At 46.2% G+C, this 16720-nt stretch overlaps 1 protein-coding gene across 3 annotated transcripts; it reads left to right on the forward strand.

The window, feature by feature from the left end:
• The first annotated feature begins 301 nt into the window (after nucleotides 1-301).
• On the forward strand, nucleotides 302-16507 carry LOC149330961 (atlastin-2-like). Of its 3 annotated transcripts, XM_089561687.1 has the most exons (13): nucleotides 303-814; nucleotides 7266-7590; nucleotides 7650-7862; nucleotides 7950-8168; nucleotides 8218-8382; nucleotides 8437-8493; nucleotides 8551-8622; nucleotides 8682-8825; nucleotides 11650-11898; nucleotides 14041-14160; nucleotides 14800-14871; nucleotides 14990-15139; nucleotides 16371-16507. In XM_089561687.1, the coding sequence occupies exons 2-13, from the start codon at nucleotides 7273-7275 to the stop codon at nucleotides 16503-16505; spliced, it is 1914 nt and encodes a 637-aa protein (XP_089417813.1). In that variant the 5' UTR covers nucleotides 303-814; nucleotides 7266-7272; the 3' UTR covers nucleotides 16506-16507. The 3 variants fall into 3 exon arrangements, with proteins under 3 accessions (XP_089417811.1, XP_089417812.1, XP_089417813.1); XM_089561685.1 differs by having other exon boundaries at nucleotides 302-814; nucleotides 8437-8622; XM_089561686.1 differs by having other exon boundaries at nucleotides 302-723; nucleotides 8437-8622.
• Nucleotides 16508-16720: the final 213 nt, after the last annotated feature.

Here is a 16720-nt window from a genome sequence, read left to right on the forward strand (position 1 = left end):
ACCAAGCTTGTCCGGCGGGCCAATCAGCGTTGGGCACGCTGAAGCTGCTCTCTGCATTGCGCCGGCATGACGTAACTTTGTGCAACACGGGAGGAAAGACGGCGCTGCCAGCGCTGCCGCCAACACGAAAGAGGAAATAAAATTATCAACAAGCTATGGATTCCTGAGGAAGGCCAGTCAACGGCGACGCCTAGAAGCAGAAAGGGAGAAGGCGAATCTCAATTGCTAAGAGCCAATGACTTTGAATGTTTTTGTTTCTTTTTCGACCTTGAGCAGTCGCTCACGTGACGCTCCCGTCTCCACTCTCGCCTCGCATTGGAGGGGGAAGGTGAGAGGCGGTAGGCGCCGTGAAGTTGCTCCAGCGAACTGGCACCGAAGTTGTACTCGGCTGTGGCTGTGTGAGGTGGCCATTGATGTACGAGTAGGCCATTTCAACCTTTGGCCTGCCAGGCTACACCGTGCGGCAAAAACAAGAGCAGGGCAAGCTTGAGAAGATGGCGGACGAAAAGCTGCGTGTCCGAGGGTGGTGTCGCGCTTAGACGCGAGGTCATTGCTTTTTAAAGTTGGCAAGTTGCCGCCACGTGTGGTCGTATTGTAAACGCCTGGCGCCTCCGGCAGCATTGGCGAGTGCGCTTCGGGGCGACTTCCGGAGCGTGTTTGTGACTTAGCGGCGGGACTGCAACGAAGACGGGAGGACATCGTATCGGCAGAAATACGAGACAGGTGGGCTTACTACACCTTTATACCTTGATAGGATGGGATAAGCCGCGGAGTCGCCTGTGGACGCATCATTGGCAACGAAGGAAAAAAGGCAGTGAGTAACTCTTCGATTCACTAGTTTATAACATTGAAATCCCACCGCGATCACTCGAAAGCTGTGTGGATGTCGTTTTCTGAGCTTCTCTTACCTACCGAGTTCGCAATGAATTTTGCCGTGATCATAATTTACTACCATCGAAAACTATTGTTTTCACCATAAAGCAGTCTAACCTCTTATAGGTTTTTGCTTTTTTCTCTTCTTGCAACATGCTGTCGCATGCTTCTACTAGCGACATGCTTCTGTGCCCATTGCCGCATGCTTACTTCCATATTCCAGAGGATCAGTTTGCTCGTTTTACAGGCCACCTGGAAATCAGCTTGAACCCATCAGCGACCTAACTGATATGATTGAAACTGTTAAAACTGACTGTTTAGTTGTTGGAGGTGACTTTAACATTCCTGAATTAGACTGGAGCTCAGGATGTCTTCCGTCTAGAGCCAATTCCGCAGTAGGCAAAGAATTGTTAAATCTGTGCAATTCATTCAGCTTATCCCAATTAGTGCTGCAGCCAACCCGTGGCAACAATGTTTTGGATTTATTATTCACTAACCAACCATCGGCAGCTTGTTCTACCCTTGTAGTGCCCGGTATCAGTGATCACAGTTGTGTTTTAGCGGAAATGAACTTTCAGTATGTTAAACTTGAAGACTGTGGCAATCGGCGCATTTACAGTTACCGAAAGGCAAATTTCCCCGAGATAGCCTGGGCACTTGAATCCTATGTCGATGTGTACGAAACATTGTCTGATTCACTCAGCGTTGATGAGCTGTGGCGCACACTGACAGCCAAACTTTTTGATTTGCGTGAGCAGCATGTGCCGTCATGGGTGATGACGAAACGTCGCAGCAAAAGCAAGCCATGGTTCACAAAAGCGCTGCGCAGAGTCGTTGAAAAGAGGCAACAACTATATGCGCGCTTCAAAAGAAATCCGTCGGAAGATAACATGGATCAGTTAAAAAAGATTACAAAGGATATGAATGCTTCGGTCAAAGAGGCTAAATTTACCTACTTTCAGTCTTTCGACATGCGTATCCAGGATCGCCCTAAAGAATTTTGGCAGTACATAAAAAAAAACAGAAAGGATGAATTGTCTATCCCGCCACTCGATCACAACGGAAGTATCGTTCATGATAATCTGGAGAAAGCCAAGTGCTTTAACACGTTTTTCAGCTCAGTTTTTTCTGCTGAGGACAGCAATAGCCCTGCCGATCTTCGCCTTGCCTTGAACTGTACGGAACCCATGGAGAACATTGAATTTGATCAGCGAGGAATTGTGTCGCTCTTAGAACGCTTAAAAGATAACAATGCCACCGGTCCGGACGGCTTACCCACGATCCTGCTCTCTTCTTGCGCTTTTGCGTTGTCAAGGTACCTTCAAATTCTTTTCACAAAGTCATTACAGGAAGGCTTCTTGCCTGATGAATGGAGGCTTGCTAATGTTGTACCTATACATAAATCGGGACCTAGGAATGTTGTTTCAAATTATTGACCAGTGTCCTTGACCAGTGTATTATGCAAAGTTTTAGAGCATGTGTTTTATACTAGTATTACGAATCATCTCAGTATACATTCATTATTAAATACTAATCAACATGGCTTTCGCAGTGGTCACTCGTGTGTCACCCAGCTTACCGAATTTGTACATGACCTGTCAAGTGCTTTAGATAAGGGATATTCTGTTGACTGTATTTTTCTAGATTTTAAGAAGGCCTTTGACGTTGTATCACATTCCTTATTAATACAAAAATTATACTGGTACAACATAAATGAGAACGTTATTAGGTGGATAAAGGAATATTTGAGCGTTAGGCGTCAATGTGTTGTTGTCAACGGGAAACAATCGCATGAGGTGGCTGCAACATCAGGGGTGCCTCAGGGATCCGTCTTGGGCCCATTACTGTTCATAATTTACATGAATGACATCTTTTCAGGTATTTCTTCATACATGCGTCTTTTTGCGGACGATTGTGTTTTGTATAGAATTATTAACGATCAAAGTGACTGCGATGCATTACAACAGGATTTGTGTAAAGTGGCCCAGTGGTGTGAGAACTGGAGAATGCATATTAACTTACAAAAATCTGTACATATGTGTTTCACTAAAAAGAAGGTTCCCCATATTTTCACTTATAACATAAATAATAGCAGACTGCTTTCAGTGTTGGAATTTAAATATCTTGGTGTATATTTAACAAGTTCAATGTCTTGGCATCGTCACGTGCATTTCGTTACTGCCAAAGCCTGTCGTGTTTTAGGTTTCCTGCGACGTAACGCTAAACTTTTCCCTTTAAAGACTAAAGAACTGCTGTATAATACAAACGTTAGAAGCATACTTGAGTATGCTTGCACAGTCTGGGATCCGAAAACCTTGCTTGACGTTCAAAAGCTAGAAAGAGTTCAGAATTTGGCCGTTCGTTTTGTTTTCAATAACTATGGGCGATATTTTAGTGTAACGAGCGCGAAAAAATCTTTGGGTTGGGACTCACTTCAAAAACGTAGGAAAGTACTGCGTTTAAAATTATTTCATAATATATTTCATTCTAGAACTGGAATAGACAGAACCAAATATATAGCCAACCCTGATTACGTGTCTTTACGTAGAGATCATTCACTTAAAGTTAAAGAATACAGGTGCCGAACTGACCTTTTTAAAATGTCTTTTTTCTCCAAAACGGTTTCGGAATGGAACAAGCTGCCTGAGGAAGTAGTGTCCATATTATCAAATGATTCATTTTCTTCCATGCTGTGACATTTTTCTGTGTATAATAATTCCGTGTTCTTTCTATCTCATTGTTATCTTTTTTTTTTGTAACCACCTGCACGCGGTGGCATTTGTGTACTTTTTCTTCTACCCCCCCACTGTAATGCCAGCCAATGGCGCTGTGGGTATGATGATAAATAAATAAATAAATAAATTGGCTTCTGCCACCGGGTACAAGCTCAAACTCGTATTGCGACGGGGGCCTCATTGGCAAATTTTAGTCCCACCTGTCTGTAGCCGCGGAAAGAAATATTATAGCAGAGAGAAAAGGCAGGGAACCTGTGGGAAATTTCCACGCATAGTGTGTCTAACTGTGAGCGTAAAAACTAATTCAGTGAAAACAACCGCGGTCGATGTTCAGTTGTGAACACTCAAGACCGAGATGCTGTACGGATGGAAGATAAATTAAGATTTTATTGGTACAAATGGTGAAAGAATGAAATTGTCAGGGCAGCGGTCCGCGTGAGAAGGCTTTGAGGGCTGCATATTTGAGAGCCGAGTACTAGAATAGCGGAAGCAGTTGTGTAGGTTTAGTTACGGCTCCGAGATGAAAACAAGTTGTTTCTAATGCGCGTATTGTAGGTATGTTCTTTACATGTTTGTCTAGATAAATTAGCTAGTAATACACTGCCTAGAATAATTTTTTATTGGCACTTTTGATGCAAGAGGGCAGGTATTTACAACTGCGTATTAGGTATAATGCGTAGCTCCTCAAAGACAGCTTTAGTATGTGCATCACGCTGACTGTTAATTACCCGAGCAGCTTTGTTTTTGCAATTTATGAAGTTTTCTAATACTGAAAACAGTGGTTGTGACCAAAAACTAAGAAACTACAATTAGTAACACTGGAAAGCAATTAGTCGTACCAGAGGTTTTTAATGGATTATGGAAGAAAGCACCGAAAATTTGATTGACTGCACCTGTCCTGTCCATCTTTCTTGTGAGTGTCGTGTTTTGCGCTAACTTTTGTACGAGGAAAACTGCATACAAGTATTGAAATTTTTTGTAGCCGCCAAATCTAGGTGAATATCCCATGGTAAATTCTCCTGAAACCTGACTGTTAAGTCATTAACGGAAGAGGAAATGTATATTTTTTACGAAATAATCGATGGCACAATGGACATATTTTGAGGTCTAAAGAGCAATGTTTTTGTCTTGTTTATGTTGATATTCAGGAGTTAGGAAGAGACCAGTGGTGTAAAGAAATCAAGCACCGTGTAGGATCTGTTTCGAGGCTGAACACAGATGGCGCTCTAACAAGTAGGCTGAGGTAATCTGGCAGAAGATGTGTTAAGGTCAACACTTACGATGTCGTTTATGTAGAGATTGAAAACTAGCGTCCCGAATATACTACTCTGGCGTACGCCATGACCATGAACATACCCACCCATAGGATGTAGGGAGTAGAGCACTGCACGGGCCTCAATCTGAGGCCAAAGCGCGGCCCGGGCCCGAGACCTGGAGCCCGAGCTCGGCCCAGGCCCGCGGCTTCAAGCCCGGGCCCGGCCCAGGCCCGCTAAATTATCGCTCTAGCGAGCCCGGCCCGGCCCGTGAATACCGGAGTGAAGCCTAGCCCGGGTCCGGCCCGGCCCGTTTCACAGTAACCCTCCAGGTATACTGCTCACTCTGAGCACGTAGACCGCTACTAGACCGATAAGAAACTGGCTTGCAGAAAGTTGGTTCTTTTTAACCAAGAAGGAAGTGATTAAGAGTAGCGTTAGTGCTCGCCAGGCCCGTCTTTTGGACAGTGATTTCGTGTAGGTACTCAAAGATAAACTCTTAAGTTCCGAGAGCCAAATAAAAAGGGCTGCATACGCGCGTAATAGACTACTTTGCATTCCCCCATGATTTTAATCAGTTATATTTTGCCGCCGGGAAGTATAAACATTAAAGCTGCCTAGCAAGCAGTGGGATGGCATTTGTTTCGTGAACGCGATCTTACAGGTTGAACTCATAGCCGAACTGGTCGCCTTTCAGCAGAAACGAAAAGCTAAAAGGCTTGAGTATTTCACGCTGTGTGTTTTGTAGACTATAAGCGTCCTAAACTAATATGTTCTTCGCGAATGCATTTCTAATAGAGTATGGGTATGTTTTGGGATGACGAACGATCATTGGCCATTTAAGACCGGTATAATCTTACTCTTACTGGTGGAGCAGAAGATAACGCGTGAACCAAGTGATAACTTACAGGGCAAAACACTTATCATGACAACCAGGCTGAAGAAGCGAGAAGTGATAGATGTGGTTATGACATGAGATTTAGAAAATCTCGCAAGCTTTTGTGGCTTTTTCATTTGCGAGACGTTCCGGTCAGCTGATCAAAAAGAAAACCAAACGCGTTTTAGTTCGTGAATTTTCTCACATGAGCAAAAAAAAATAGCTATAAAATAAAAGCTATGTTTTTAGGGCTTAAGGGCCCAAGGGGAGTCAGACAGTGAGAGACACTGAAGCGGAGGGCTCCGGATCATTTTGACCACATGGGTTTCTTCAACGAGCAATGATACCAAAAAGTACATGGCTGTCATGCTTGCCGCCTAAATAGAAATGCAGCCACTGAGGCTAGGAGCAAACCCAGGTTTCCCGGCTCAGTAACCAAGCGCCTTCACCACTAAGCCACCGCGGCGCGGAAATAAGGAAGTAAATAAGTCAATGAATAAAGCTTAGTTTTTTTCTCAGCGCGTACTATAACCCATAGCTCATCCGTGTCGCTGCTCCAATGCCGCAGTTGTGTACTTCACTCTGCGATAGTGAATGAATAGTGAATGAGCCGTTTCTGAACGGACCCAAGCCCGACTCGGGTCCGCAGCTTTAAGCCCGAGCCCGGCCCGGGCCCGCAACTTCAGGCCCGGGCCCGGCCCAGGCCCGGAAAAACAGATCATGTCCCGGCCTGGCCCGGCCCGTGGGCCGGGCTGGGCCCGGGCTTTTGGGCCGGCCCGAGCCCGTGCAGTGCAGTAGTACATTTCACTGTGTCATTCCCACGACGCCTCCCCTACTCGAAACGCCATGACCCCACTGCGCCGTGGACGCCGGTGCTCCCAGTCCTCGCAACTCTCGTGCATGCGAACGCCCGGGCAGCTGTAGGAGGACTCACTGGAAGGAAACGCACGCCCTCCATAAACACTGCACATGTCAGAGGAGAGGGCACCAGGCAGCAAAGTGGAAAGGGAGAAAGCAATGCATACACATGAATTGGGAATGTATGTCCTACACTCTAGGGCAGAAATTTCGAAAATTGTGAAACTTTAAGATACTGGTATGGAAATATCGAAGGTAATGGTCTATTCTTGCGATATGTAGCAAATTCTTTTTTTATGGGTCGAATTAAAAGTGTAACGCTCAAAGATTGCATTTAATTTACATTAGATTCTTTAGATTTGTACTGATCAGAAAGCCATCACTGCATGTTCGTCGCACCTCATGCTCTCTGAAAGGATTATTTTATTTTTTTTTTTTTCAGTGAATCTGGCATTGAAAGCTGCGGTACAGTCTACGTTCGTGGAAGACTTTGCAAAAGGTCTTAACGATACAGTACTTCATTTCTGCAAAGTGTTAGATGATTTTGTATCCACTGCTGGGAAGCTGTTAGCTTTTGCTTTTCAATTTTAGGGTGCGCCGATTACAATCGTTGACTTTGTTTTGTAAAATAGTGACTTTAAAGTGCCAAATCTCATTCTGCGCGAATAGGGGCGCCATGGCGGGCCAGGAACGCAATGGCCACGAGGTGCAGATTCTGCGAATTGAAGACCACTGCATTGAGCTGAATGAGGACGCGCTGCAGGACGTTCTGCTGGACGATCGCATCAAGGACAAACACGTGGCTGTCATCTCATTGGCTGGCGACTTCCGCAAAGGAAAGTCCTTCATGCTAAGCTTCTTCCTTCGTTTCCTGTATAATCTAGGCAGCCCTGTATGGCTCGGAGGTCCGCGCGACCCGCTTCGGGGTTTCGCGTGGCGTGGCGGCTGTGATCGCCACACTACGGGAATCCTGATCTGGAATGAGGTTTTTCTGGTAAGGCGACTACGGCAGTAATTCAGGCAAGTGCTACATCGTCATCCATGCATTTGTAGGTCAAGACGCCGGAACACGGAGAGCTCGCTGTGCTGCTGATGGACACTCAGGGGATGCATGATGACCAATCCACTGTCAAAGAATCCGCGGTGATATTCGCCCTGACCACTATTCTAAGCTCGGTGCTCGTCTATAACGTCTCCCAAAACATTCAAGAGAACGACCTTCAGTATTTGGAACTTTTCTCCGAGTACGGCCGACTGGCGGAGCAGGTAAGCACAGGTCCGCAGCAGACCATACTTGCTTTTGCACTGTAATGATGTATGTTTCACTGCACCTCTCTCGTTCTGCTGCTACAGAACATGTTCGGAAAGCCTTTCCAAAAGCTACTCATTCTTGTGCGGGACTGGTATCATATTGGCGACGCGGAATATGGCGCTGAAGGCGGCCGCAAGTTCCTTGAGCAACGTCTCAAGGTCAAGGAAAACCAGCACCCTCAGCTGCAACAGCTCCGAAAGCACATCGATTCCTTTTTCACCGAGATTGGCTGCTTCCTCATGCCACATCCAGGATTAAAGGTACGCGGGGACCTTCCAGGTGGCAAATATGATTTAATGTTCCACACAGGTGGCACAAGGAAAATCATACGATGGCCGTCTGTCAGACATCGAAGAGGACTTCAAGGAGCAACTGCGGCATCTGGTTCCTTCAATTCTTTCCCCAGAAAATCTGATTCCCAAAGAAATAAACGAACAGAAGGTCACTTGCCAGCAATTGATCATCTACATGACGGTAGGCCAAGCGCCTTCTTATTAGTAGGTCTCTATATTGGGTACGTGTTTACAGACGTACGTGCACATGTTTAAAGGGGACTCGCTTCCGGAGCCTATAACCGTGTTCCAGGTAGGATATCGCTCGTTTCCTATGGCGGGACAATTGTGCAAATGTTCCTTTTTCCAGGCGATGGCTGAAGGAAACCACCGGATGGCTGTGTCCGAAGCTGTGGAGCAATACAGTACCAACATGGGCAAGGTGAGTTGTTGAAGATGGGGTTAGCTGTTTCCATGTTGAGCAGGCATCTGCGATCGCAGCGTTGCGGTGGACAGAAGATGAGCAGGAAGAAGCTTGACAAGATCCACAATGAAGAGAAAGTACGCGCCAGGGACACGTTCCACAACACTCGCAAGATGGGCGGAGAAGAATTATCACAGCGCTATCTGCAGAAACTCTCACAGGCAAGTTATCTTTCATAGCACTTTTTCTATGCACATGAGAGGGACACGTTAAATTTTACTGCTTTGTGCTGGTCCCACTTGCAGACCCACTTTGAGGCATGTAGCAGTGCATGGTGAAGGAAGTTTTATATGAACCGAGATTTTGAGGTCATCGTATTTAATGGAGACCCGCGTTATGGTATGCAGCATGTTGAATCTTTGAAACTTAACTGAAACACTGCAGACCTTTCTGACTACTGCTTTCGAGCGTTCTGCGTAAAAAGGAATCGGACTAAAACAATGAGGTATGGTGTATAAGGGTTTTAGCACCCCAAAGCGACTCTGGTTATGATTTGGTTATGGTTTTTTTGTGCCAAAGCAAGGAATCTGTATAGGGTCGTCAGTTGCTCCAGTTCTATGTGAAATTTTTCTGGCTTCATTTGATTGACGACTTGAAGCGAGTGTGTGCGACACAGCTCTCTCTTGCATTTTTAGATACGTGGACGATTATCTTGGTCTTCTTGATGTACGGGCCCAGTGTGAATCAGATTCGCATATCAAAAACGTACTGACCGCTTTTAACTCGAAGTCAATGGGCCTGAAGTTCACGCATGAAAAGGGAGATCATGACTGTATACAGTTCTTGAATTTACAGCTTTCCTTTACCAACAACCACGTGTGTTGGATGTATCAACCTCGCCCAAAGAAGTCTCTGTCAGCCTACGATAGCGCCCACTCCAAATTACTGAAACGAGGAATAGTTTCTCTTTGCATTAGGTCGGCCCCAGAAAAATCTTGTCTACACAAGATAAGTGAGCCGCCGCGGTAGCTCAGTGGTTATGGTGCTCGGCTGCTGACCCGAAAGACGCGGGTTCGATCCCGGCCGCGGCGGTTGAATTTCTTTCGAGGAGAAATTCTAGAGGCCCGTGTACTGTGCGATGTCAGTGCACGCTAAAGAACCCCAGGTGGTCGAAATTTCCGGAGCCCTCCACTAAGGCGTCTCTCAAAGCCTTAGTCGCTTTGGGACGTTAAACCCCATAAACCATAAACCAAACTAAACCAACAGGATAAGTGAAAGCTTCCAGTATCAGATCGGAAGAGTTATGTCAGCAGGTTATCCATAGCAACTGGTCACCAGCGTGTCTGAAAGCCTCCTTCAAAAAATGAAGAAATCGGGCTATAAGCGAAGCGGGACATTGGAAACAAACCTGTGCAAGTCATACCTTACCTTCATTGGTTTTCGCACGATTTGAAAAAAGTGGCTTCCAGGCACGGAGTGCAGCTGGTTTTTTCAGCCCCCTGAAAACTGGCAAGTTTATGTCCGACGGTGTTAGGAAAGCGGGTCAAAAAGGCCTGTACTGTCAAACATCAAACAGTGTTCACAAAATGCACCACTAATGTGGTATACGAGATCCCTTTCACGTGTGGCAAAGTGTATGTGGGGAAAACGGGACAGTGTTTCAATGAGCGTGCTCGACAGCACAATGCGACCCTAAAAAGCAAGATGGCAACCAACCTAGCTATACATTGTAGCAGGTGTAAAGATTGTTGTCCGAAATTTCACGAGACCAGGTTTCTAGCCAGGGCAAAAGAAAAAATCGAAAGAGAAGTAATTGAGGATTTTTATATTGACCAAAGAAAAGACAACTGCGTTAGCTCGCCTTCTGTTCTCCTCACCAGAAACGAACTAGCTTTCTTGGACGTTTTCGTTTGATGCCCTTTGCGAAGTCCGCTTGCTTCCTTCAATCGGTTTTATGATTGTTAAGATCTTAGCGTTGGTTCTTATCCTTATTCATAATCTTTCAACGTGTGCTGTCATTCACACTCGGAAGTGTTATCAACCCTGCTTTTTGTAATAGCGACCTCCCTATGACTTGTTGTGCTGTTATCACCCGTCCACCACCACATTTGTTTTTAGTTTTTATTGGCTTTCTCATGTTCACGCACCCTCATGCAGATCAGCGGCTATAAAAAGACGCCTGGTTTCCTTTCCTGTTATTAAAGTTGAAAGTTGCGCCTCTTTCCTGTTCTGTGTTTCCTTCCTGTTTCGTCCTTTTTTTGGCGTACGACATTCTTACAAGACGATGTACCAACTTACCCGCCAAAAAATTCTACTACTGGTTATGAGGGACGCCGTAGTGAAGGGGTCCGAAAATTGTGACTACCCGGGGTTCTTTAACGTGCACTGACATCGCACTATACATGGGCATCTCATAGAATTTCGCCTCCATCGAAACTCTATACCGCCGCGACTGCAATTGAACCAGCGTCTTTCGGGCCAGCAGCCGTGCGCCATAACCACTGAGCCACCGCGGCGGCAGACTAAACATAAGTGCGGACAGAAGGGACTGGAATAAAACGAAACTTGATGATGTTACAGAAGAAGCGCAGCTTGCTGGGGTTTGACGCCCGTTCGGTTTATCGAAAGACCTTCATGATTGGAGTGCGATGTAGTGCGCAACTTTGCTGTACTTTGAGACAAGATTTTGAAGAAATAATACGGGTTCAGTCGACACATGATCTCGGATAAAATAGGTGTGAAGTCGCTGCATATACCTGGCGAAATTTCGTCCCAATAGGCGTGCGCCTACGCTGCAGTAAGGTTACAAACCTTTCACACTGCTAGTAGAACTTAACAGGCACACACACACGTCCAAACCACACAACCGAGCACACACACACTCCCAGTTAGCCCACACTCAGACATCCACACACCAACGCCTCTCACTCAAAAATGCTTTGGATTTTGAGTACCCTTCTCGCTCCTTTCTACCTGTGGCCCTTTCTGGATTCACTCAAAACGTTCGCCTTGGCTTCTGTGTGTGCCGTGCTGATGGCCTCGCAGGCGATGGATCGGTGGTACGCGTGCTTCGCCAGCGGGATGACGAAGACGCCCCTTCTGGAGACGACAGGCTGCAAGGTCGTGGAGGGAGTCGCAGCCACTGGCTTCGGCATTGGAGCAGGTGTCTGCTTTGGAATCGGGCTGCCCCTTTATGGCGCATGCTGCGGAACGCTGGCCATTGTCGCCGCCAGCGTCTTCCTCGGGACTTTCATCTACGGCTGGTGTGTGAGCGGCTCCATCACGGACAGCTACGTGAGCAGTGCTTGCATCGCCGTCAACCTCTTCCGCCATCTCTGTTGTTAGCGCGTTTGAGCTGGGCTATGATCGGCAGGCATTCAAGCACCAGAAACAGTAATTACGAGGGCGGCAAGTCTAAAATAGCGCGATATTATAACCGCTAAATGTAGAATCTCCCATCCTGATCCCCGGCTTTCTCGCCTTCGCTGTCTTTTCATTTTTAATCTCGGGAATGTTTGAACTGTTAGCCGCTTCAACTGATGATGTTGCTCATCGAAATCCCGTATTCTGAAAGAATGGCGGTCAACTCAGTTAGCACCACTAGTGCCGTTGCCTTTATTGTAGGTGTCTGTTATGACTTTTCCAGACTGACGTGTCAGAGGGAGAAGGCTGTGGGCCGTCGATTATTGTCACCTGCGTAATTTATTAACCTTGAAAACTCCCATCAAGGGCAGTACGCAAGGTGGGGATGTTATATGTAGAGATCAATGGTCAAATAGTTAACAGAACAGATAGCAACATTATGATGACAATAAGAAAAAACAAGCTAAAATCTTCACCAGAATTATATTCAAGATTCTTTTCTTTCGGCTTTTAAGCTTCGTCTTAATTATACTGCGCTTTGAACGAGAGCAAAAATGGGGCCAGTTTTCACGTAACTAATTGAGCAAATTGAATGGTGCTAATTCACCACACTTTTAATCTGTCACAATCGTTTTTCAGTTTTTAAATCATTGTACTACACCGGCTTGTCATCGGCAGGTTACTCACAACAATTTCTTTTTAACATTTGCCACCAAATATCCTCCAGCAGTTGTGTTGAATAGTGCAGCGAGCGTTTGCTTCGTTTTGATGGCGACCTCAAATTTCAACGGTCCGATGTCGTTGTTAAGAATTTTTTTGCCATTTTTGTTGATTTGTTCGCAAAAAATAACAAAGGCACGCTCTGACACTTCACTTATTTATTCGTTTATTCATGTACCTACGTTGCGCGCAGATGCCATTAGAGTAAGTTTTTTTAAACTGAAAAGTGATATGTGATCATGCGAAACAATTGTCGAATTGTCAAGGAAGAAACGTCAAAGCACGGAAATCGTCAAGGCAAAAAAGGAAAATACATGTAAAACGAATAAACGTAGCAAAAATATGAGATGGGGAGGTGAGAAGAGAGACAATGTGCGCCAGCAGTATACTGGGGGACTATAAAAATTGGACATCAAAGAAACACAGCTGTGCAAATGTCACCTAGGGGCTCGTAGGTGCTGCATCAGCAGAACTGAAGAAGTGTCGTCACTGGCTGAGACTACACATTCTGATAGCAGGCTCCGTTGGTTTACAGCGCGCGGGGAAAACGACGATCGGGTTACAGATGTACGGCATGCTATTTCGCATGTTTTGAAAATATGGTCCTTTTTAGCGCAGATAATCGTAGGCTGCTTTAGATAAAGAGTACAATAACAAAAGCGGTTCCCCGCGTTATCTGCTTGAGCACTGGGAACCTAGATAAGGAGCGGCGTATTTCAAGAGCTTGCAGTGAAAGTGCTTTATTCAGTGCGGTCACACTTGCACTATACGTGTGAGACTAAGTCGTGAAATATGAGAGCCTATTTTGAAGAAATTCTATCTTTTTTACCTTTTTGGTGGAATTATGACGCCCGGCTGTAGTAGCATACTCAAGGGGGGTACGAACATTAGTAAAATATTGCGTTTCCTTGATGTCACGAGGGGTAGTCCTGAAATTTCGCTGTATGAAATTAAGCGCTCGTCCAGGTTTTATAGCTACATATTCTGCATGTTCAATCTATATGAGGTTTCAAGAAAAAAAATGCCAACATATTTAACGCCACCGGATAGGATCATATTCTCTGTAGCGAAGTGATAGCCTTCACATTTGCGTGCTTTCTACTGTGTGACACAGCGCCGGAAGTTCCTGTGCTTCGGCTGCACCAACCATTGCCACACCATGGAAAGGTAAAGGCAGCCGGCGGCCTTTACCTTTGCATGGTTTGCATTTACCTGACATATCTCTTTCAGGGTCAGTGAATCAGGTCTGGGTGATTTCTGTTCTCGTAAGCATTTCAGCGCGTGATGTTTTTGACGTTAGCTGTCACTACTCCTCGCACTGCAAATTCGCAATTTAAATCTGTTGCATTCCAGGAGAGCGACGGAAAAGCTGACAAGGCGCGCTCCAAGAAGACGACAGGCAAAGGCTATTATCATCAGAACCACACGTTGGACACAGATTTTCTCGGGCGATGCTTCAACGGAACACCAAAGGCAGGTGGCCTCACTCGGTAGTCGTTTCAAAGCATGGACGCAGGAATAGGTCAGAAGTGCCGCAAATCACGATAGGCAGCTGAGAAGCACACTTTCAGCGCATTAACCCAGCGTATACGGGAAAGCTGACTCTTCTGGCTCAAGACAAATAAAGAAATACGAGAAATTTCGATTTCAATACCCTAAGAAAGGCTATCAGCCGAAAGTCAGTTTAAGTCAAGAAAAAGCTGCGGTATAATCGCTGCTTCATCGTATTAGTTCGCTGCAATGCTAAAACTAGCCTGCCTCAAGAGCGCGAATGCAGCAAGTGAAGAAGCGCCGATTACACTGCAGTTTTTTTCAGGTGTCACAGGGTCTATACTGACCTGTGACGTCATAATCATCGCTAGACTTTTGTAACCGAGACAAGCGAGGCAATGAATTTGGTTAGAAATTATTTAGCATTCGTAGGGGTATACCGTGTGGAGATTGATGCTTCATTAGAAAGAAGAATTATACAACTGAGATGTGGTGCTTATACTATTTTAAATAGCGCCTATTCCTTATTGCAGGTTGGTAGTTACCCATCGGTTGTTTTTTGGCCACCTTGCCTCATCAGTTTCGCTCATGTTGACTGCCGGCCACCTGTTTAAATTCTAGGCGAACAAACCGACGAACAAGCTCGAAACTCTGGGCGGAATCAAGGACAAATACGTGATAAAAATGAAAGAGGTAAGCGCCTCCATATCGGTCGTGGAGAAACATTCTTAATGACTTCATAAGCGAATATTTCCGGTAAAGCGGGCACATAGGGTACTTTTCAAGTAGCACTACACCTTTGGATGCGCAGATATGCGGAAAAGACAAGCCATTCATAAAGCCGGATGAACTGCATGACCTCCACTGCCGCTACCGTAAGATCGCATTGAAGGCGTTCGCAGAAACTTGTGAAACGGCTGGCATGAAGCCACCGCAGCGCTCCCTGGACGGGCTTGCTCAGGTAGGCTTTCTCTCATCACGCCTCATGAGCATGGAGGAGGAAAAACTCAGGAGAGAGCGTGACGTCACGCGGCCGGCTTTCGCAGGCCAAGTGCTCATCAAGCCGTTCCCTCTCCAGGTTTTCCGCTGTCCCAGTTAGTGTCTAATGTTTTGTGTCTGATCCTGTCAGTGTCTAATCCTGTCCACATTATGAGCGTTACAGTTTCAGGGCTTTTATTTTCATTCCTTTTTAGCTTTTGCAGTGAGTGAACCGGCGTCGGCGTTGTGAGCGGCGTCGGCGTAGTGTGGCCCAGGCAGCCAACCCCGGAGAAGTAACCTAGGCGGGCAAGCTAGGTCACGTGACTTTGGGGGGTCTTCGCAACCTGCCCACAGCTTTGGGAGGAAACTGACCACCGTGGCAGGTGGCAGTTAAATTAATGGTTGATCGCGATAGGTTACCCGGGAAGGGCAACCTGGGTCGCACAGGAGACACCGGTGGCAGCGCCTGCCATCGCATGGAGGGCAGTGGCGCATCGCTTAACCGCTGCACCATTGCGCGTGGAGTGGTATGAGGACTCCCAGGGATCTTCTTATGCATGCAAAGTAGAGAATGGCCAATTCCGCATTTATGGGCACTAAGTCACTAACGCTACCGCGTCATATCCTTAAGGCGGTGCTTAAGTGCCCCTTACCATTTTTTTTTTTACTGGGAGATTACTACCAGAGCGCGAAACAAGAGTGGCGCGGAGACTTCTCTAAGCGTGACCTGGACGGGCGCCTGCCATAAGGTGGTGACAAATTACGCCGCGCAGCACATCCCTGATACAGGCCAAAAATGGCGCTCTGCCTGAAACTCCAATCGGCATATGAAGGCCATAAAACGTGGCGCAGTCCTCCGAGCTTTTTAATGAGGCATGCCTTTGCAGTCGACGCTGAGCAACCAACTCGGCCCCGGAACGGTACGCTTTCTGCATACTCCAGCTGTGCAGATTGCACGGAAGGCAGAGAGGAAAAGGCAGCGATGAAGAAAAAAAAAGTCTAACTGTGTGCGCAGTGAGGGCAACTTCTGTGGAGACTTTTCTTTCACTCATGTCGAAAAATTTCTACGGACGGTCCGTAGACAATCTATTGACGGTCGATGGACAGTTATTTGAATTTCATTGCGAGTATTGGGCATAAGCATGTGTATATTTTCTTATTTGTGTTATTTTTATGAAGCACACAAAAGCAAATAACCCGAATTGATTTTGCAGGAAATCGACACAGCGTTCGAGAACTTTTCCAACCAGAATGCTAGCAAAATGAACTTCGGTTCTCGCGCCATGGAGAAGATGTGTGCCAAGTTAAAGAAATCTTCGACCCCATACTGCCACCTCAAAGAAAGCTAAGACATCGTTGCTAAGTCTTGGCCAACCGAAAGTGCGGCCCTGTATGCTGAACGGTTCTGCGGCCACCTCAGCATAACAGTGCGGCTCAAGTCCCGCCGCTGTTCACCACTGAACCTCGGACTTTTGCGTCACTGCTGCCTCCTGGTCACACATACTTCACTTTTTCGTCTATCGGATTAGTACACCGGTCAAAAAAACAGGTCAGGTAGCACATA

Source organism: Amblyomma mixtum, chromosome 9, assembly GCF_055824585.1.
Source record: "Amblyomma mixtum isolate Tamu chromosome 9, ASM5582458v1, whole genome shotgun sequence".
NCBI classification, from domain to species: Eukaryota; Metazoa; Arthropoda; class Arachnida; order Ixodida; family Ixodidae; genus Amblyomma; species Amblyomma mixtum.